This window comes from Myxocyprinus asiaticus, chromosome 32 (genome assembly GCF_019703515.2).
Source record: "Myxocyprinus asiaticus isolate MX2 ecotype Aquarium Trade chromosome 32, UBuf_Myxa_2, whole genome shotgun sequence".
In the NCBI taxonomy this organism is placed as follows: domain Eukaryota; kingdom Metazoa; phylum Chordata; class Actinopteri; order Cypriniformes; family Catostomidae; genus Myxocyprinus; species Myxocyprinus asiaticus.
The window spans coordinates 34,519,214-34,542,327 of NC_059375.1; the positions used below are offsets into that span (position 1 = coordinate 34,519,214).

The 23,114-nt window shown below is 37.5% G+C and overlaps 1 protein-coding gene across 4 annotated transcripts in view; it reads right to left on the reverse strand.

Annotated features, from left to right (window-relative positions):
* The window catches only part of LOC127423575 (centrosomal protein of 131 kDa-like), a 36,857-nt gene that overhangs the window by 4,525 nt on the left and 9,218 nt on the right, over nucleotides 1-23,114 (reverse strand). For all 4 annotated transcript variants that reach the window (XM_051668002.1, XM_051668003.1, XM_051668001.1 and 1 more), the window contains 16 exons: nucleotides 22,570-22,723; nucleotides 21,591-21,688; nucleotides 21,322-21,498; nucleotides 20,533-20,724; nucleotides 20,314-20,451; nucleotides 18,208-18,333; nucleotides 17,815-17,931; nucleotides 12,091-12,193; nucleotides 11,401-11,602; nucleotides 9,820-9,927; nucleotides 8,528-8,645; nucleotides 7,989-8,063; nucleotides 4,678-4,820; nucleotides 2,717-2,894; nucleotides 1,006-1,202; nucleotides 80-140 (listed from right to left, as the gene is read on the reverse strand). In XM_051668002.1, coding sequence (XP_051523962.1) covers nucleotides 80-140; nucleotides 1,006-1,202; nucleotides 2,717-2,894; nucleotides 4,678-4,820; nucleotides 7,989-8,063; nucleotides 8,528-8,645; nucleotides 9,820-9,927; nucleotides 11,401-11,602; nucleotides 12,091-12,193; nucleotides 17,815-17,931; nucleotides 18,208-18,333; nucleotides 20,314-20,451; nucleotides 20,533-20,724; nucleotides 21,322-21,498; nucleotides 21,591-21,688; nucleotides 22,570-22,723 — 2,187 coding nt within the window. The remainder of the gene's footprint in view (nucleotides 1-79; nucleotides 141-1,005; nucleotides 1,203-2,716; nucleotides 2,895-4,677; nucleotides 4,821-7,988; nucleotides 8,064-8,527; nucleotides 8,646-9,819; nucleotides 9,928-11,400; nucleotides 11,603-12,090; nucleotides 12,194-17,814; nucleotides 17,932-18,207; nucleotides 18,334-20,313; nucleotides 20,452-20,532; nucleotides 20,725-21,321; nucleotides 21,499-21,590; nucleotides 21,689-22,569; nucleotides 22,724-23,114) is intronic.

The window sequence follows — 23,114 nt, forward strand, 5'->3', positions numbered from 1 at the left end:
GTTACACACGGTTATTGCAATTATTGTTACATATAACAGACAGAAGTCTTTGAATCAGATATCTCGCAATAGACCATACCTCATGTTGCTTCCGAAGGTTATTAACAGTTTCTTCCTTCTTCAAAATAGCGGACTTCACTCTAGAAAAGACAGAGAGAACGGTCATTGTGGTTGAGAACAGAACAGAAATTCATTTCAAATTTGCAATAAAATACCTTGTTGTAACATTCAAACAAGGAACTAGTACATTACACCTAATGCATTTACTAATGAGAAAAATTAAATTCTGTTGCATTAGGCCAATGAACACTCAGGGGGAAAATAAGAATAAATTGCGCCCACTAAAAGCACCATTTATTTGGATTTATCTTCACTGCTTTAGTGCCCGATTCACTAAAATCTACACTGAAAGCAATGTGCATGCCGCATTTTCTGAACTTGCGGGTCTTTCTGAGTGCTAGGTTGTGGAAGATGTAGCAGATTTTGTGCCGAAATACCATTCACAAAAGTGGTGCAGATGTTGAATTCACACCTCAATTATTTCTAATCAGCCAAAATGCAAACTCGAAATGATTATATGTCTATAACTTTCATTACTCCAAGGATTTTTGTGTAATAAACATGCTGTAGACAAGGTATGCTATTTCTCACAATTTAATACATTTTATTTTTTTAAAAGATATATTTTTATATATGGATTTTCTCCCCTTTTTCCTCCCAATTTGGAATGCCCAATTCCCAATGTGCTTTTAAGAATTAACCACATTATAGCGACCACGAGGAGGTTACCCCATGTGACTCCGGGCCAATTTGATTGCTTAGGAGACCTGGCTAGAGTCACTCAGCACGCCCTAGGATTCGAACTAGCGAACTCCAGGGGTGGTAGCCAGCGTCTTTACCACTGAGCTACCCAGGCCCCTTAAATTTTTTTTTTTTTTTTTTTTTAAGGATTTCCATCCCTATTTCATATTCATCCTCTTCTTCTTCCTCCTCTTGACCGCTCACCTCTGGTGCACCTCTGTAAGCTCTTCTTCTTTCTCTCTGGTCACTCCCTCCACCTCTAAGCGGAGTCGTGCCTTGGCTTCCGAGACCTCCATCTTCATCCTCCTGTTTTCTTCCTCCATCTCTACCAGTCGCTCCGCAAACTCCTGCCGGATCACCTCAGCAAGGCTGCGGCGCTCCTCTGATAACTTATCACGTGACTGTGACCCACAAGGTGACAAAAGACAGAGACAAAGCATGAGAAAGTTGACAATGTGACAATGGTTCGTTGATGACAGTTGATGTTGTTTCTCAAAGCGCAGCCGCTGGCAGTGACAAAATGATAAAAATTTGTGTTTTTGACTCCTATTCCGAGTCCGGTTTTTACCATGTTTTTGTACATGTAACTTGTAAACACAGTCAAACAGTTAATATAAATAGTTAATAATAAGTTAATAATCATAATACAAATAATTATTTTCCAAGACATTTAGGTATTTTTCAAGTTTTTCATGACTTTTCCATGACTGGAAAACTGCATTGCAAAATTACAGGTTTTCCAGGATGCGTGGGAACCCTGGTAATAGCTTTCTCCAACTCTGAAAATAATTTTGTTTTCAGCAGACATCACCAAGCCCTTTTTTTCAATGCCTCCCTTTCATCCACAAGAATGCATTTTGGTTTGCAATGCCTACTTATCACAATTCAATCAATTCCCAACAGATAAAATCAAGCCCCGTTTCATATTTTCTCGTTATCCTGTTTAACTCAAAAATCCTTCTCAATGCGGATGTACAATGGGTTGCGAACGCAGTTTCCTTTTGACTTTAAACGAAGTGTAATTAATCTCCAAAGCAACTGGTCTTGTGTGTATGAATCAACTAAGTCTACTTGCTTAGACTTATCACTGACAGCATGTTATCTGTTTTACTTGTTCTGCACACTGACATTTACGGTCAGGCGTTCAGTTAAACAAAGTCGGCTAAAGGTAAACCAGTTTTCTGCACCTCTAGAGGAATGAGCTGGCAAATAATAGAGCTTTATTGTCATACTTACGCAATGTCACATGGCAGCCTAATGGAAATTTTTACATGTTTCTAATGAAATTGCAAGAATAAGTGTGTGTTGCCTGAGGAGTCACCTCAGGAGTCAGGATTGAGAGTGTTAAGTTATCCAACACAAGGAAGAATGATATTTTATCATTTTCAGTTACATGTGTCAGTGCAACAATATATTAGAAAACAGCTATATTTATCTACATTTAAAATGCAACATGCAAAATGCAACATTTTTGAGTGACACAAACAAATGATTATTTGAACACATTTTCTGAAAGGGATGGTTTGAACTGATTCACGGACATGATTTTAACTCCCAACTCAAACAGAATTTTTGCTGCTGAAATTTAAAAGAGAGACGCTTTTAAAACATCTGACTTACCTTGCAAGGAGGGATTGCGAAACTATTCTAGTGACACATTCTTTATGAAACTTAAGGACCTAATAAAAAGCACCTTATACATCTCAGCGACATATTATAATGCTAGCAAAATCGTTGTGAATATATTGTGAATATTCGATATACACCCCCACCCTAAAACAGCCAAACCGAGGGCCTTGAAGGTTTATCTATGTAGAAGCTTGTGATCTACAATGGATTCCGTAGATTTATGTGGTCGTTATCCACTTTTAATAAGCATGGACAAACATGGCATGGCCCCCATGACGATGGTTACCTGGGTGAGGTCGCTTATTTCCTGCTCTCTCTGTCGTAGGAGTGACTGCATGCGGAGGAGTTCACCCTCCATCTCACTATGTTTCTCTCTCATTTCCTGCTGTTTCTGCAGCACCGCCCGCTCCGAATGCTCCAGATCTCGGAGCTCAGTCTCATATTTCTCCCTCACACGATTTATCCTGTACACAAACACACACACACACACACCCACATTGTGAATATACATTTGGCTTAAAAAACACAAAACACAGTCCTTCTGCCAAATACCTGGATAGATTTCAATCATTTAAATGTAAATGGCCCATATTGCACATATCCTGACTCCAAAATATGCGTGAAGAGCTAAATATTTTGGGCCCACAAGGCTTTAATTGTATTCAAAACTCTGCAGAAATGACCAGTACGTCTGTTAACTAGCATATTTTGTGTTTTGGATTCTGGTCTCCTGCATGAGATACTGTTGCAGTAAATTTTCATGTCCCCTTCAAATATGTTCATCCACAATAACACCACCCAAAACGGTCAGAAACCTAGGGGTAAACGTCAACAACCAACTCAATTTCACTGACTACATCTCAAAAACAGCCCGATCATGTAGATTTGCACTCTACAGCATTAGGAAGATAAGACCCTTCCTCTCTGATCATGCTACACAAATCCTTGTTCAGTCTCTTGTCATATCTAGACTGAACTACTGTAATGCTCTTTTAGCCGGCCTTCCTGCATGCACAATTAGGCCTCTGCAATTGATCCAGAATGCAGCAGCACGGCTGGATTTCAACTAACCCAAGAGAGCGCATGTTACACCCCTTCTTGTCTCTCTTCACTGGCTGCCAGTTGCTGCACGTATCAAGTTCAAGGCTCTGATGCTGACATACAGAACAGCCACTGGTTCTGCGCCACCTTACCAAAAATCACTCATGCAAAGCTCGATTCCCACCAGAAGGCTACGGTCTGCAAATGAGCTGCACCTTGTGGTACTAACACAAAGAGCTATCAAATCACTTTCCCAGACTTTCGGCTTCACTTCTACTTTACTGTGGTGGAACAACCATCCCAACTCAATCCGTGAAGCAGACTCCCTCTCTGTCTTCAAAAAACGGCTAAAGACACAACTTTTCTGTGAGCACTTGACCATACAATATCAATAATTATAATTATAAAAACACCCTAATCTCTGTCTTGGCGAATACTTTTCTAATGCAACTGAAACTTTGTAATGCAGCACTTTTCGAACTGCTGCCTCCTTAAGATGAATCGCTTATGATGTTATCCTTCCTCATTTTGTAAGTCGCTTTGGATAAAAGCGTCTGCTAAATGAATAAATGTAAATGTAATATGCCTTAATATATTGGGTCCAACTTTATATTAGGTGTCTGTAACTACTATGTACTATGAAAATACATTTAAATACATACAATACAATGTTGTTCTGCAAAATTTTCACAAGACTCACATTTGCTGCTACTGAGGTTGAGGTAAGTACCGTTTAGGAGTAGGGGGTAGGGTTAGGGGTTAGGGTTTAGGGTAAGGGTTGAGTTAGGGTTAGGCTTACGGGTAAGGTTAACTGTGTAAGTACAGACATAACTAAATTCAGGTGCTTTATATATATAAGTACGATGCAACAACACATATGTATAAGGACACTGTATCAAATGTGTAGTACATTGTAGTTAAAGACAACTAATATAAAGTGGGTCCATATATTGGATAAAATATGACAATTTCAAGATAGTTTTTTTTTTTTTTTTTTTTTACTTAAAGATGCAAATCATATTAGTTATTTCCCTGTCATTCATGATATTATTAACATTTCAATAGTTGATTAAAAAGTGTCAAAACTGCCTTCAGGTTGCTCTCATGTAAGCCAATTCTGAATCCCTCACTGAGCAATGGCTAACTTTAGGTAATCCAACTCTCAACAGACACACATGTTCAGGCAAACAGGAAGAGGAAACCCACCGGTTGTCTGCTGCTCTCTCACACTCCTCTCTCACCCCTCTGGTCTCCTCCTCTAATCTCTGAATGGCCAGCTCGATCTCTTTGTCTCTCCCTCGACGCACTTCCTCTTTTAGCTCCCTCTCTTTGCTCAGCAGCCATGCTTCCTGTGAGAGGAAACACATTTAGACATTACCACAATGACCGTTTAACCTTACACACACATACACACACATGAATGAATGCCAGTCATACACTTTCTGTCACTTTGTTTAAATAAAGATATTTGTTCCCAAAATACTGGTTTGACCTTGTGGTGGTAAACACACTGAACCTGAGATCCATGTGATCACAGCAAATTACTCTGATATCATCTTCTAGTCTTGCTGACATTAGATGGAAAGACCACAGCCAATAAGTCCATATATTAGTGAACAATACCACATTGTACATTAAATTAAAGGAATGTTCTGACATTTGTTGCATAATGTTGAGTGTCACAGAAATATAATTTAATAATTTCTACACTGGATTAAAAAAGATAACAGACATGCATACATACAGACAGTACCTACACATTCTGCTCAAACATGGCAGGCATATAGATTAAGTTTACAACAGAAATGTAAAATGATGCATTATGAACTAAAATGAACTAACAATGAACAATAGTATATTTATAAATTAACATTCATCAAGATTTATAAATGCTGTAAAATATTACTGTTCATTGTTCGTTCATAATACCTAAAGCATTTACTAATGTTTACAAATACAACCTTATTTTATACAACAGTTAGTTCCGGTCCTCCAATCTGATTGGACGAGAGGCGTTCCAAGAGGGCTGTTAGTTCTAGACCATCAGCACTGGGACACTTTACTATCTGTATCACTCCACTTGTGTTCATGGCATTCCAAACTAATGTGCAAGAGCAGCTAGATGTGTGAATTTTCATTCATCCTTGTGTGAATTTTCATTCATCTCTGTGATATTAAAGATCTGCGCCAGCAGGTTGCGTCAGAAGACTATTGTGTGCATGCTATAAGTGAGTGGAGCTGACACTGACAAACTCTGTCTGTCAGTGCACAAGTTTCTTTGAAGTCATCCAGAATTGTCTCTCACTCCATGATCGCTCGGATTACTACTACACTATAGCTGAGAAATAGAGTTAAACTAACAGCATTACTGCCGATCACAGCTGAGAGTAGCGACAGACGGAGAAATTGGACATGCTCAGGGTGCCTATCTGATACCCAGTTTCCGAGTTGGGAGAAGATGATAATTTTCAACATGGCGGAGCAGAGAAAACGCTTTCTGTGTCTTTGTCAAAATAAGAAAATTCCCCAAGAAATATACAAGAATGAAACTGACGTCCTCCAGGATTTCTCTCCGACATCAAAACACTTGAACATGAGCAAAATTCTCATAGGATAATTCGGATAGCAAATATGGCAGCATCACTCCACGATCAGAGCGGATTACTACCACACAACAGCTAAACAATAGAGTTAAACTAACAGATGCAGAATTGCTGTTCATCACTGCAACAGACGCAGGAAATCACATGCTCAGTCTCTCTCTCTCTTTCTCTCTCATACACGCACGTCCTTGTTTCTCCAATAGCTTGTTAGAAACAATCTAATATGTCATTACTAATTATAAAGTGACATTTTCGAATTAGTAACAGAGGCTTGGGCGCATCTTTCGAACTAACAACGGCAGATTCTGAATCCGTGGCGTAAGAAAGTATTTCCACACACAAGAGCCCTTACTTGTGTGATATTGCTCAAGAAAAGTGTGACCTGAAATTCCTTATTCATATGGTCCTTGGGGATTAAAGTTTCTATATTTTCTAGTAAAGTTAACTGAGGTAGTATTCTTGTCTGAGAGTTTCAGAAAGAGCATGATAGTGTAGACCCTGTGACAATGTCATCAGTAACTCCCAGTTAACAAAGAATCAAACTCTTCTAAAACATCTTATCTCTGGATCACCTGAGCTTTATGTACTTCAACCTGCCTATCACCTGACATTATTCTAAGAACACCACACTAAAGAGTAAACATACATTTGGCTGTTAAACCTAAGACACTTACAGGTGATTACTTCTCGCACAATGATTGATTTATTTCAGCTTTTATATCTTTCATCACATTCCCAGTGGGCCAGAAGTTTACATACACTTCGTTAGTATTTGGTAGCATTGCCTTTAAATTGTTTAATTTGGGTCAAATGTTTTGGGTAGCCTTCCACAAGCTTCTCACAATAAGTTGCTGGAATTTTGGCCCATTCCTCCATTCAGAACTGGTGTAAATGTGTCAGGTTTATAGGCCTCCTTGCTCGCACATGCTTTTTCAGTTCTGCCCACAAATTTTCTATCGGATTGAGGTCAGGGCTTTGTGATGGCCACTCCAAAACCTTAACTTTGTTGTTCTTTGTTGTGCACTTACAAACTGTAGTCAGGCTTTTTATGGCAGTTTTGGAGCAGTGGCTTCTTCCTTGCTGAGCAGCCTTTCAGGTTACGTTGATATAGGACTCATTTTACTGTGGATATAGATACTTGTCTACTTGTCTACCTGTTTCCTCCAGCATCTTCACAATGTCCTTTGCTGTTGTTCTGGGATTGATTTGCACTTTTCGCACAAAACTATGTTCATTTCTAGGAGACAGAATGTGTCTCCTTCCTGAGCAGTATGATGGCTCCGTGGTCCCATGGTGTTTATACTTGCGTACTATTGTTTGTACAGATGAACGTGGTACCTTCAGGCATTTGGAAACTGTTCCCAAGGATGAACCAGACTTGTGGAGGTCCACAGTTAATGAGGTCTTGGCTGATTTCTTTTGATTTTCCCATGATGTCAAGCAAAGAGGCACTGAGTTTGAAGTTAGGCCTTAAAATACATCCACAGGTACACCTCCAGTTCAGTACACTTCCTATCAGAAACTAATTGGCTAATTTTCTAAAGGCTTGACATCATTTTCTGGAATTTTCCAAGCTGCTTAAAGGCACAGTTAACTTAGTGTATGAAACTTCTGACCCACTGGAATTGTGATATAGTCAATTAAAAGTGAAACAATCTGTCTGTAAACAATTGTTGGAAAAATTACTTGTATCATGCACAAAGTAGATATCTTAAATGACTTGCCAAAATATAGTTTGCTAATATTAAATCTGTGGAGTGATTAAAAAATGAGTTTCAATTACTTCAACCTACGTGTATGTAAACTTCTGACTTCAACTATAGATATGTACACAGGAAAAGAGTATATCAATTTAGCACAAAACACATTTTTGGGCAGACAAACACACACAAATACATGCGAATAAAAGGTTACCTCTTTTTTCATATAGTTTTCTTCCCATGTCTGTTTTTCAATCTCAAGTCTTTCCTTGAGGGCCTTTATTTCAACCTAATCAAACATGTACACACACACACACACAATTAGAATAACCAAAAAATTAGATGAGCCAACATTTCGTATTTAAATAAAAATCTCAGCAAAAACAAGCACATTTTGTCACTCTGACATAGAAACACATTTTGAGTTTTATGCCATATAGTAAGAAGGAAAGCTTAAACCTTTCAACGCTTTAATTACTATGTTTCTATTCTGAACCGCTGTGGAGTTATATTCATTTAAATGTTGGTGTATATAATCATGAAAATGCTGAAAAGACTAGCTTAAACCACAGAATGCTGGTCAACCAGCATAGTCTTTCTGATGAAGCTGGCCAAAAATTCACTTTTTGTGATCCACATAAGAAAGTCATATGGGTTTGGACTGTCATGAGGATGAGTAAAAAATGACATAAACTTCATTTTTGGGTGAACTATTAATGTGTAACAATATGACTAGAGGTGTTCATGTGTTACATGGTGTCGCCTCTCCTGCTCTTCTCTGTTCTTCTCCAGCTCTTCTCTAAGTGCTCTTCCAGCCAGAGAGCTGTTCTCCTCCAGCTGCTTCCTTAAGTCCTCCAACTCAGCACGCTGCCTGTAAAGCACAAACACAAAATATTTTGTCTTTTGTACTTTCTTTGCATCTTATTTCCATTCAATGAAAGTGAATGGTGTCTGAGGCTAATATTTTTCATATACATCTCCTTTTGTGTTCCACAGAAGAAAGAATGTCAAAGTAGTTTGGATCAACTCTAGGGTAAGTAAATGATGACAGACTTTTTTTATTTTTGGCTGAACTCTTTAAAGGGATAGTTCACCCAAAAATGAAAATTCTCTCATCATTTAATCACCCAGATGTGTATGACTTTCTTTCTTCTGCTGAACACAAACGAATTTTAGAAGAATATTTCAGCTCTGTAGGTCCATACAATGCAAGTGAATGGTGGCCAGACATTTCAAGCTCCAAAAATCACATAAAAGGCAGCATTTACGTAATTAATATACTTCAGAAGCGATATGATAGGTGTGGGTGAGACAGATCAATATTTAAGTCCTTTTTTACAATAAATCTCCACTTTCACATTCAGAAAGTGAAAGTGGAGATTTATAGTAAAAAAAGGATTGAAATATTGATCTGTTTCTCACCCAAAGTGATTGCATCACTTCAGAAGACATAGACTTAACCACTGGAGTTTTATGGATTACTTTTATGCTGCCTTTGTGATTTTGAGCTTGAAAGGTCTGGTCACCATTCACTTTCATTGAAAGGACCTACAGAGCTCAGATGTTCTTCTAAAAATCTTTTTTGTTCAGCCGAAGAAAGAAAAGTCACACATCTGGGATGGCATGAAAGAGTAAATGATGAGAGAATTTTCATTTTTGGGTGAACTATACCATTAATGCAGTGACATCACTCTCATTTGGACACTGAAAGCTTGTTTGAGATGAGTCTCTTTTCTCCAGGTGTGGTGTTAGCAAATCACAGAGATATGTGAGGCATGTGACTTGACTCATGTCTCTCTTCTCTGTAGTTGCTCCCACCATCCCTGCTGTTCCGGGGCAACAAGTTCATATTGGTCCAAAGAGAGCAAAGTGTAAAAAAACCCCAAAACAAACCAAACACTATGCCTCTGTCGATGGCGGTTTACTAACAACTGAGAACACTGTTTCCATAAGAAACAATTATTATTATTATTAATATTATTATTATGGTGCAGATAGATGAACAATAATCTGCTCATGTGCCTTTGGTTGACCTTGAATCTGACCTTGCTGCTATCTGTGTGAGTCGTTCTTTCTCCTCCGAAACGTCCTTATAGAGTCGTCTCCTCTGCTGCTGCAGTGTGTTCTCCTCTTCCTGCAGCTGTTTCTCATACCTAAAACACACACATACAGTACATTCATTTACTAAACTTGTTAGTCTCGAAAATTGTGCAAATGGGAAATTAATGAATTAAGTTTCACCACTTTAGAGCACTGTGTTTCAGCAAAACACCCTACATTTTATTTACATATAACCTGCAGTCCATTTATAGGGAAGGTTCACCCAAAATGAAAATTCTGACATCATTAATTCACCCTCATGATGTTCCAAAAGCGTATGGATGACTTTTTTCTACCATGGAACACAAAAGATGTCAGGCAGAATATTAGTCTGTCACCATTCATTTTCATTGTACGGGAAAAAAGATGTAATGAAAGTAATTGGTGACTGAAGCTTATATTCTGCTTAACATCTTTTGAGTTCCACAGAAGAAAGTAAGTCATTGGTTTGCAACAACATGAGGGTAAGTAATTGATGACAAATTGTAAATTTTTCAGATTAAATATTCGGTTTCCGATAAAGTCATTGTAATATGTAAATATGTATGTTTATCTATAAGCACTAATTTTGTGGGCATGTTTGTTGCAGTACCTGATTTTCATAACTTATTTAATGAATCAGGTGCAATTTATTATTATAGTGAATTGACTGTTTATGTTATTCCTTTATTTCTATCACACACAAAAACATAAACACACTTCCCCATCTGCCTCTCACACACACACTAATAAATAACACACTCTCAAGCTGATTTTATTATCTGCTATGAATAATCAGCCTGTCTGACAGAGTGAAATGTCTGTTCATGTCAGAGTGGTGGAATTCCCGAGGTGACTGGGGAAAAATACACCTTTTCATAAACGCTCTCTCCTCAATAAAGCCAAACCTACAAAATGCTAATTAAATTCTGCTTAATTATAATGACAGCTATAGAACACCTTTTCCCTCATTTAGGTGCAAGTTTTGCAATAAACACACAACAATTAACATCTTATGTAATACATAACACTTGCCCACTAATTGCCTTTATGAACATGAAATGAACACTAAACTAACCACTGTGTGGCTGTGGGTTTGAGTAGATTCACTCAGCAGCCCTTATAGTTGTGTGTGTGTATAACTGTGTAAAGACATTTGTGTAAAGTATGCTTAACAGCTGCATTAAGGTTTGAGCTCATGTCTAGCCAGTTTCCTCCGTCATGCTGTTCCACTCTCGTTTTCTTTCTCTTTGGATATGTGTGTGTGTGTCTGAATGTGCGTTTTCCAACATCAGTAGCCAAGAATATGTAAACGCAGGGTCCAAATTGACCAAATGAAAGTACAATTTGCATTTGATGACTATATAAACTTGACTCAGTAGATGGCTGGTTGGCAACTTTATAAGGAACATAATACATGTTTGCGAGAATGATAATCTCACCCTCGCTGATGTAAAAGAGGGAAGCAACTGAAAGTAAAGACATATAAATCTCACTGGCTTAATGTCTGATTCACAGATGTGTATAAGATATGTGAGTGTATATACCTCTGCTTGGCCAGTTCTCTCTCCTTCTGGCACTGTTCATCTCTTTCTTTCTCCAACTGCTGACGTAGTTCCTCACTCTGCCTGACGTAGCGTTGGGCGGCCCTCTCGTCTGCCTGAAGTAGTTCTGCCTCGTGAAGAACTCTAAGTTTCTTCAGCTCTAATTTGTGTTTGGAGATCAGCTTCTGAATCTCTGGCTCCAGACCTGAGTACATTTAGGAAAAGACAATATATTTACATTATGCAAAACTGATGTCAGTAATGTTTGAATTGGATGTACTGTCCAGAAAAATATGAGCAATGTAAAGCTGATGCAAAATAAAGAGTTACGGCCAGTGATGTGTGGTTTGACCAGCCCTAAAAATACCAGGTTTTGACAGATTCCTTTGTATTATGGCAAGTCAACAAAAACAAGTTTGCTCCGTCTGTAATCCCTGTTATACATAGTTTAATAAAAAATAAAAAAAAGACCATCAGAGACAATAGTCACAGTTTCAAAGGTGTGGGATTCATCAGATTTATTTATTCTTATCGTTAGGACACAGACAGAAATCACAAACTGGCCACATTTCAGTGGATGAAGCCGACATGCTGGGCTGAAATGGATATTGTTGAAGGGTGCAGTGGCCTGGTTCAGATCGGAGAAATTGCGGCACTGGTGCGAACAGACGCTTTTTGTTGGCCTCAACTGACCTTTGACTGTGATCTCCTTGATCTTTTTAGACTTCTCATCGATCCATTTCTCTCTGCGGATCTTCTCTGTGGCACTCATCAACTCTTTCAGCTTCTTTATCTCCTGTTTGGAGGGAGAAACAGAAGAGAAAACATCAGAATATCAATTTAGAGAGACCAAGGCCACCCTAGCATTGCTAGTGTTAAGTCAGGGATGAAATGATAACTGGCACTTTTCAACCAAGTATCAGTGAAAAGAGGTGTGTTTGTTGTTTGTCCACCTTGGTAGGTCAATTTTAAGTATATGAGCTGTTTATTTTATATAAGGTTCGCAAATTTTATAATCCTGTTACCGAATTCAGGCCCTGTCTGAATGAAGTAATACACATTAAATATACCTAAAAATTCAATCAAATATTAATAATAAAATATATATATATATATATATATATATATATATATATATATATATATATATATATATAATAATAAAAGGAAAATAACAATTATTACAAATAATGTAAATAATGCCAATTATAAATAATGTCAATCATCATTTTTATATACATATTGAATGAACTACAAAGTGCAGTAAAAATAAAACCATCTAATAGCACCAATTCTCCTAGGTACACTTGCACACAGTGTTTCAAGGTTCTTGGAAGATAGGTTGTTCCAATCACCTTGGAGAACTTGCCACAGTTCTATGTATTAAGGCTGTCTCAATTGCTTCTGTCTCTATATGTAATCCTAGACTGGCACAGTGCTGTCGAGATCTGGGTTCTGTGGGGGCCATACCATCTATTGCAAGACTTACTTCTATTTTATTTACAAAAGGAATGCTTGGGAATCTAAAATTGTTGTTTAAAATTTTTCTATTGATATATTCCTACAACGTTTACACAGTGCTGTATATACAGTATATGTATGTGTGTGTGTGTATATACACAATATACACTATATTGCCAAAAGTATTCGCTCACCCATCCAAATAATTGAATTCAGGTGTTCCAATCACTTCCATGGCCACAGGTGTATAAAATGAAGCACCTAGGCATGCAGACTGCTTCTACAAACATTTGTGAAAGAATGGGCCGCTCTCAGGAGCTCAGTGAATTCCAGCGTGGTAATGTGATAGGATGCCACCTGTGCAACAAGTCCAGTCGTGAAATTTCCTCGCTACTAAATATTCCACAGTCAACTGTCAGTGGTATTATAACAAAGTGGAAGCGATTGGGAATGACAGCAACTCAGCCACGAAGTGGTAGGCCACGTAAAATGACAGAGCGGGGTCAGCCGATGTTGAGGCGCATAGTGCGCAGAGGTCGCCAACTTTCTGCAGAGTCAATCGCTACAGACCTCCAAAGTTCGTGTGGCCTTCAGATTAGCTCAAGAACAGTGCGTAGAGAGCTTCATGGAATGGGTTTCCATGGCCGAGCAGCTGCATCCAAGCCATACATCACCAAGTAAAATGCAAAGCGTTGGATGCAGTGGTGTAAAGCACGCCGCCACTGGACTCTAGAGCAGTGGAGACGCGTTCTCTGGAGTGACGAATCACGCTTCTCCATCTGGCAATCTGATGGACGAGTCTGGGTTTGGCGGTTGCCAGGAGAACGGTACTTGTCTGACTGCATTGTGCCAACTGTGAAGTTTGGTGGAGGGGGGATTATGGTGTGGGGTTGTTTTTCAGGTGCTGGGCTTGGCCCCTTAGTTCCAGTGAAAGGAACTCTGAATGCTTCAGCATACCAACAGATTTTGGACAATTCCATGCTCCCAACTTTGTGGGAACAGTTTGGGGATGGCCCCTTCCTGTTCCAACATGACTGCGCACCAGTGCACAAAGCAAGGTCCATAAAGACATGGATGAGCGAGTTTGGTGTGGAAGAACTTGACTGGCCTGCACAGAGTCCTGACCTCAACCCGACAGAGCACCTTTGGGATGAATTAGAGCGAAGACTGCGAGCCAGGCCTTCTCGTCCAACATCAGTGTCTGACCTCACAAATGCGCTTCTGGAAGAATGGTCAAAAATTCCCATAAACACACTCCTAAACCTTGTGGAAAGCCTTCCCAGAAGAGTTGAAGCTGTTATAGATGCAAAGGGTGGGCCGATGTCATATTAAATCCTATGGATGGGATGTCACTTAAGTTCATATGCATCTAAAGGCTGATGAGCGAATACTTTTGGCAATATAGTGTATATATATATATATATATATATATATATATATATATATATATATATATATATATATATATATATATATGTTTGATCATTTTTCTTACAATAACTTTGGTAACAGGGTTGATTGTGTGATCATGAATTGTTCACCACTTTTGTTTAAAAATGTAGAAAATGGAATAAGATGCTGTGGAAACTGTCAAAATGATGTTACTACCTGGATGTCTCAATTGAAGGGAATGTTTTATGTTGATAAAAGTAACTGGACTGCAATATGTACCTTATTCATGCAAAGTGACATTTATGAGGATGTTTTGATTGACATAGGTCTTCTAACAAAACCTCAAAATGTTACTGAACAGGTCCGTGTATCAACAAACATCTCAAGGTTATAAAAGCAACATAATTTGTTCCATGTATCTTGGCATGCTGTTGAGCATATACTGAAAGAAATGGTTAAGGACTCTCTCTACACAGTACTTGTTTAAGGCCACTTACAGTACATGTGCAACCTGTCAAAACAAAAAAGGAGAAGCTGTATGAGCACCACAACGTGTGTACAGCAATTCAAAATGAGCAAATATACTAACAAAACTTGTTATTACTGGCAACTACTGAATGTAAGAGAGTAAACGCTTGGGTGAATCTCACAAAACTTGTCAAGTGCATGTCTGGTTCATATCTAATCATAATAAATAAATGTTATTTTACTTTTTTTTTAAATGAAGCATTTTTGCAATACTTTTATATGTCAAAGCATCATTACCATTAAAAAAACTACAAGTACAATAATGCATATTATATAGATATTATTTATACATTATAGTATAAATTAAGTGTTATACATTCTAGTAGTACTGTATGTCTTGCACTGGCTTTAATTTATGTTAGATGCTATTTACTCCCCTAATTAAATACTAACATACAGTATAATGGCATCACTGCAGCATGTTTATTGTGTTTATATAGACCTTACACCAACCCCTAACCCTAAACCAAACCCTAACCTTACCTTACAAAAATTAACCATGCTTTTACTACAGTAACCATAGCATCACCATGGTATTTTGTGATAAAATCATAGTAACCACAATATTAAACATTGTTATTATATTAATACCATATTACTGTAGTAGCACCATGGTTAGGTTTTACTGCATTCAAATATGGTTTCCCCCATAAACCTTTATTTTATTTTGTATTTATTATTATAAGTAGTATTGAAGAAAATATTAATAGTGAAGACATAAAAACAAACTATAACTAAGGGATGAAAAATAATGAGAAAACGATTGAGAAAATTGTTCTCTCAGTTGAGAAAAATATTATCCAAATTGGGAATGTTCATATCTAAGTACAGGCCCTGCTCCCACCAAACAAAAACTGCAGGCCTGTGTTGCATTGCCAGTTAAACAGAGGACTAAAAGGATGGAAACTTGACAGAACAATGGAGTGACGTAGGGTTAGATAGAAAAACAAGAGTTACCTCGCACATGGGACCCAGAATTTGCCACACCTACAGGCAGACGGAAGGACAGATACAGAGAGAAATGCACAACACAAGCAGAAAGAGGAAGAGAGAGAGAAACAGAGAGAGTTAGCAGTGGCAAAAGCAACACAGCAAGAAAATATGCATGCGACAGCGTATGCATGTTAAGACACAGCAGCAGAGAGAACCACAAACCACAGCAAAAACAAGAGCTTTAGAAACTGACATGAACTAGAGCTGATATTTAAATCTTGATCACCCCCTTGTGTCTAATGCATGCTAATGTATAAACTCAGTCATGGTTTGGAGTCTTTTAAGGCCAATTTATTCTTCTGCGTTGTGGCCAACACGGTGGTTTGCATTTATAGTATGTGTTGGTGTGTCTATGTCATTCTGAGAGTACACAGTCAAGTGCTAGTATATTGAGAATATGCCTTTATTTCTGAAATAATTATACATTTCATAAATAAACAAAAGCGATGCAATTCATGGATTCATAAGTTTTTCTTAAATTACTGTAGCATTAAAAATGAGTTCATCATATGTAAACATGTTGAGATTTAGATACATATTAAGCCTATTTTTATACATATTATCTGCCATGCAGAGAGAAAATAATTAAGCATTTACTGCTTGCTCTTGAGTCACTAGAATAATAATAAAGAAATATTTTGGCATACTTTTGATGTCCATGATGAATGCTGGACTTTACAATGAATATTTCCAATATAACCACCTCTAAACAGGTGCATTATAATTTGCTGAAAAATTCAAAGTGTTCCGTTCACTTATGAAATAGGATTATTTACTGTACATCATACTGTCAAACATATGGTCAAAACTTCATATAGATCAGAAAGTTCTCGATTAGAATACAAAAAATATTGTGTCACATATCAAATATATATTGAGTAATAGGGCTGCAACTAATGATTATTTTGTTAATCGACTAATCTAACGATTATTAGAGCGATTATTCTACTACTTGACGATTATTGCAACGATTAATCGTTAGCTCTTAACCGATTATTCAGCTTGTGCCCTGATTTAAAAGGTTGTACTAAACGTGCTTACTAACAATAAAGATGATAAAATCATTTTCTTTAAAAAACCTCTAAATGACATTCACTGAATTAAAGGGAAAAAATACTTTTTATTAAATGTATTCAGTTTACTAAGTTTAATTCAGTAATTCACTGCAAAATATCCTATTGTTATCAAGTGTTTTGGTCTTGTTTTCCATTTCAAATCATCTAAAAATTCTTAAAACAAGATATATTTACTTGAGAAGCAACATATAAGATATTTATACTTGCTTTAAGAGAATATATCTTAGATATAAGTGTAGGTTATACTTCTGCGAGTGCAGTAAAGACAAAATACACTTATATTCAAGATCTATTCTCTAAAAGCAAGTCTAAATATCTTATATGCTGATTCTCAAGTGAATGCATCTTTTTTTAAAGGATTTTTAGATATTTTAAAATAAAAACATTTTCTTCTGCAGTATAGCTGCTAAAGAAAATGTACGTTGTTTTAAAGGAGTTTTAGATATTTATATTGGAAAACAAGCCAACACAAAAACAAAAACAAAAAATTGTGGTCAACAATTTTTATTGTCAACGTTGTCAATATCGTCGACTAATCGTTCCAGCCCTAAAAGCCCAGAGAAAAGTTGTAAACAGATGTTTCTTTTTGTTGTGTTTTTGCTTGTAACTTTTGGAAACAAACTGAATATAAAAACAGCAGATGTTCCTGATTAAAACAATGCTCCCGAGTCCCATGCAAAATGATGCATAGATCTTAAAATTATCTTTGAGAAAATGATGCTACCTTTTTCATTTTTTTTTTTCATCCTGGCAGACTGTCTCTAGTTACAAAGTGGACCAATCACAGCTGTGATTTTTAATGATCAGTTAATGGTATCTGTAATTTTAGGATAGTATCTTTCCATGTGGAGAAAATGATAAATAAAATATTAGGGGAAAAAACTGCTTGAGCTAAATGTAAGAAGCATCTCCTCTGCAACAGGTTCAGGAACAACTTTCTGCACCGAATTCTCAAAACTGAACTCACCAATTCATGTTGCTCCTGCATCTGTGCGATCTTTTTAGTGTACTTTTGATCCACCTGCTTCAGTTGTCCAACCACCTCCTCACAGCGTTCACTCAAGTCTTTTTTATCATCAATCAGCTGAGAGAGAGAGAGAGAGAGAGAGAGAGAGAGAGAAAAGCAGTCTTGATTTAACGGTCACACAAAACCAAGAAAACCAATTGTTTTTTTATGTGGGCAAATCTCACAAAAACATGTTTAGGTTATAATTTCATCTCAAAATCAAAGGAAAGAAATGAGAAGCTACATTTTTAATGTCTTAAAAAAATCATTAAGATCTCATGCCTTGTGCCATTATTTTCATGAAAATTAAGTATAATATACATTTAGATGTATACAAGGTGTTAAAGTTATTACCTGGTCAATAAATGTCAGATGTCTTTGTATAGTAGCTTCATACTGCTGTTTCTGTAGCTGGAAATTATAATTGAGCTCCTTCTCTGTCTCCTTCACATGCCGGACTGTTAGCTCCCTCTGCTGGGCCTGAAGACACACACATGTAATGTTACATTGAGCCTGGGCTATATTACGCCTTGCTTACACTGGGTATTAAGATGTATTTTGGGCAATCTAATCACAAGTGGATGCGCAACAAATCAGTTTACACCTGGTAGTAATGTGTCTCTTTTCACCACTTGTGTTTGGAACATTTTTTTCATAACTTCTTAAACTACTTCAAAGTGTTCTCATCAAAAAATCCTCCATGTGCAGCAATGACAGCTTTGCAGATCCTTGGCATTCTAGCTGCCAGTTTGTCCAGATACTCAGGTGACATTTCACCCCACACTTTCTGTAGCACATGCCATAGATGTGGCTGTCTTGTCGGGCACTTCTCATGCACCTTACGGTCTAGCTGATCTCACAAAAGCTCAGTGGGGTTAAGATCCATAACACTCTTTTCCAATTATCTGTTGTCCAACGTCTGTGTTTCTTTGCCCACTCTAACATTTCTTTTTGTTTTTCTGTTTCAAAAGTGGCTTTTTCTTTGAAATTCTTCCCATAAGGCCTGCACCCCTGAGTCTTCTCTTTACTGTTGTACATGAAACTGGTGTTGAGCGGGTAGAATTCAATGAAGCTGTCAGCTGAGGACATGTGAGGCGTCTATTTCTCAAACTAGAGACTCTGATGTCCTTATCCTCTTGTTTAGTTGTACATCTGGCCTTCCACATCTCTTTCTGTCCTTGTTAGAACCAGTTGTCCTTTGTCTTTGAAGATTGTAGTGTACACCTTTGTATGAAATCTTCAGTTTTTTGGCAATTTCAAGCATTGTATAGCCTTCATTCCTCAAAACAATGATTGATTGACGAGTTTCTAGAGAAAGCTGTTTCTTTTTTGCCATTTTTGACCTAATATTGACCTTAAGACATGCCCGTTTATTGCATACTGTGGCAACTCAAAAACAAACACAAAGACAATGTTAAGCTTCATTTAACGAACCAAATAGGTTTCAGCAGTGTTTGATATAATGGCAAGTGATTTTCTAGAACCAAATTAGCAATTTAGCATGATTACTCAAGGATAAGGTGTTGGAGTGATGGCTGCTGGAAATGGGGCCTATCTAGATTTGATCAAAAATGACTTTTTTCAAATAGTGATGGTGCTGTCTTTTACATCAGTAATGTCCTGACTATACTTTGTGATCAGTTGAATGCTACTTTGGTGAATTAAAGTATCAATTTCCTTCCAAAACAGCAAAATCTGTACATTATTCCAAACTTTTGGCCACCAGTGTAAATGTGGCCAATTTTTGGAGGGTTTAAAGGCAGAAAAGTCAATCTTATAATTTTATAAAAGCACTTTCATGAATTCCTCTTTTAAAATTACTGTATTATTTGCGCTGTTAAGTTGTTTAAATCGTAATTTTTACAGTAATTGTAGGATCTGTGGACATTACATCGTCATCGCAACAAAGTTGTAAAATTGGCTTTAACTTTACACAGAAAAGGTTAGCAAGCAATTTTATCACACTAAAATCATGTTAACATGCATATTGTTTATGTCTTGTGGCAATACTTTTGAAACAGTATTTTTAAAATAGTATTTTAACGTTTATGGATTGGCCCCCCATTCACTACCAATGTAAGTGCCTCACAGTAACCCAGATTTTTGCTTTTTTTAAAGAAATGGAGGGCTATGTCAAAAATCATTTTTGATTTGTGTTATACCACAAATGTTGTTGATTGAGCTCAACTTATATTGAACCTGGAATATTCTTTTAAAACTTGAAGTGGACAAGGCTCAAAATGTTTTGGACCCATTTACACCTGTCTTTAGCATTGTCCTGTTTCAAATGGATTGGCCAAAATGCATCTTAAAACATGGTGTAAACAAGGCCTAATGCATGCATTAAATGTTCGATAGCCAGATCACCTATTCTGGGTTTATTTTGCAATAATGACTGGCTGACTGTACATAATCCCTTACATACTGCTGATGATATATGCACGTGTGCGATTGTTTTACCAGTGCTGTCTGTAGCATATTGACGGTGCATTTCTTCTCTTCCAGCTCCAGTTTGAGTCTCATCATAGAACCAGTAACATCTGCTGCCGTGGCTGACGCTTGTTCTACAACTGCAAGATCGTCCTCTGATAACACCACCTACACACACATAAAAATATGAAATACACTGACCCAACACAAAACTTCTTAACTTTAAATGCTCGAATGAGTTGGATTTACCTCTCTGTGAGAGCCAGAGGTTACCGAGCGTGGTCTATCCTGCTCTGATTGCTCCATCTCATCCAGGAAGCTCATGATGCTCTGCAGTTTGGCCTCTGACAGCAAGGCAGGCCCATCTGGTAGTGCAGGAGTCTGACTCAACTGCCAGTGCCGTTCCACGTTATCAGTCGTCAGGGAGATGGAGTCTCCATCCTGAGTATACAGATGGGAAGATTTAAACTGTACACACTAATAGACAACAAAACCATTTACTCAAAGTTATATACTTAGAATAGAGACTAGAGAGCATGTAAATCTTGCCTCTTCTTCTAAAAGCTTAATTAAATTGAACCACTGTAACTGCTAAAACTCACTAAGTTTAGTTTAGTGCTTCTCCTTTTTTAGCAGTTTAAAGTCAACTTGAAATCAAAATTGACCCCATTTACATTCATAGACTTATTTTGAATTATTAATCAGTGCACGTTATTCCAAAGGGGAAAAAGAATCTCTCTGTAATCTTTTATCAAAATGTAATAACTCGTGCCACCTCTGAAATTACTTTCCTTTTTGGGTGATGTCACCAAGCCCTATTATTTTTTAACCCCTTCCCTCCAACCACCCATTATGTAGACACCACTTTTCATGATCCAATCCCCAATCATTAAAATTAAGTCCCATCCAACATTTGGCAACTAAATAGCATGTTTCACTCATAAATATATCACATTATGGAAGTAAATTCGGTTGTGAACGTCATTTCATGTTGACTTTAATAGCAACACACCTGGATCCAGTTGAGCCCAGACTCACCTCGTCAATCCACGTGTACTTATCCTTCCTGTAGCTCTTGGGCTCCGAGAGTCTGTCCGGCTCCTCTAAGAGCTTCAGCGTGTCCAGCAGGTCATTCAGTGTGGTTTTCGACTGAGCCCTGCTCAATGGCGCCCCCTGTCGCTGGTCCTCCATACTCACAGACCTCTGTAGGATCTCCTGTGAGAATGAGTGTGAGAATGTGTTGAACAAAACTTTAACTTTTGGTTCACAGCTGGTGGGATTGGAAGTGCTTTGGATTGAGGGATTACCTGAGAGCACTGAGAGCCTCTGCATACAGAGTCAGCTGGTGATGCAGCCCTCAGATTCGTCACATCATCCAGATCAGACACAATGTTCACATTAGTATCTAAAGAAATACACACCTTGTGGCTCAGAGAAATGTACTTAAGTCACTTTGTTGATATATTTCTGAGATACTTATGAGCAGAACTCTGTAATTCCACACATTTTGAAACTATATAAGAGTGAATCTAACAAAACATGTCAAGGGTCTGTCATATTTTACCCCAAAATAATAAAGCATGTCAAGTCTTAACTATCACCAACACACAGAATAAGAAATTTTTGTCTACAAGCGCTTTTCATGTGGAGTTCAAAGTGGTGCTTGACACTGGCGTTGACGCCCTGACGTGAAATTGTGAATGTGGCTACACGATTGTTAGATTTTGGGAATTGTTTAATGTTACTTGAATTGGTGCTATTTTAGTGTATTTCTATCTTTATACTTTTTTTTTCTTTCCTAAGACGGAAATAAATGCATATTGACAGGAAAAGAAGTACATATAGTGTCAAATTTCAGCACTTTAAAAATCTAATTTAATCGAGTGACAGCAATAATTGTTCCATATTGTTTTGTTTTCTTTCCTAAGAAGGAAAAAGTTGTTTTTTTACCAGAAGAGAATTTATTGAGATTCAAAATTCAACACTTTAAAAATCAATTTCCAATGCTACATGAAGCACTCCCGTTTAAATCGACAGCAAACAAAAGAATAATATTTATAGTTTGAATTTTTTATGATAACACTGACATAATGTTAAAGTTTCAAATTTTTCCAAAAATGGCATACTGCTACTTATGACTCATTTTGATGGAGTATGCCACATTTTTATTTTGGGTTCAAATGTGACCTGGACATGTTTTCATGGGATTCACCCACAAAGTGAGGTATCACACTTCTGTATACTACTAGAATTAGGTACATACAGGTGACCCAGAGCAATGCACACCTGTGTTCTTTGCCTTGACGTCAGTGGGAGAAGTGTGTGAACTCTTGGTGGGTTTTTTATGCCCTACTTTCTTAGCATGCCTCAGTGCCTCTATCTCCTCCTCTGCAATCTGCTGTACCCCTGCAGCACGTTGTGCTCTTTTCTGCTGAAGCTCCTGTTTTGAACACACATACACACAAATTCACATAAATATCTCTCAAATCAGTGAGAAAACTACACTGCCTGGTCAAAAACAATTCACCGTTTGGATTTAAATAAGCAGATACTTAAGAGCCTATGACTGGATCATTATTGCAGTGATTAATATGTTTCAGCTGGCAACAATTCTTTTAACACTAACTGATGAAGTGTGTAGCTTCTCATTTCTTAAACAACCATGTCAGAAGACGTATCCCGTGGTCGTGGAAAAGATGTTACTGTATTTCAGAAGGGGCAAATTATTGGCCTACATCAAGCAAAGAAAACAACTAAGGAGATTGCTGAAATCACTGGAATTGGGTTAAGAACTGACCGATGCATTATTAAAACCTGGAAGAATAGTGGTG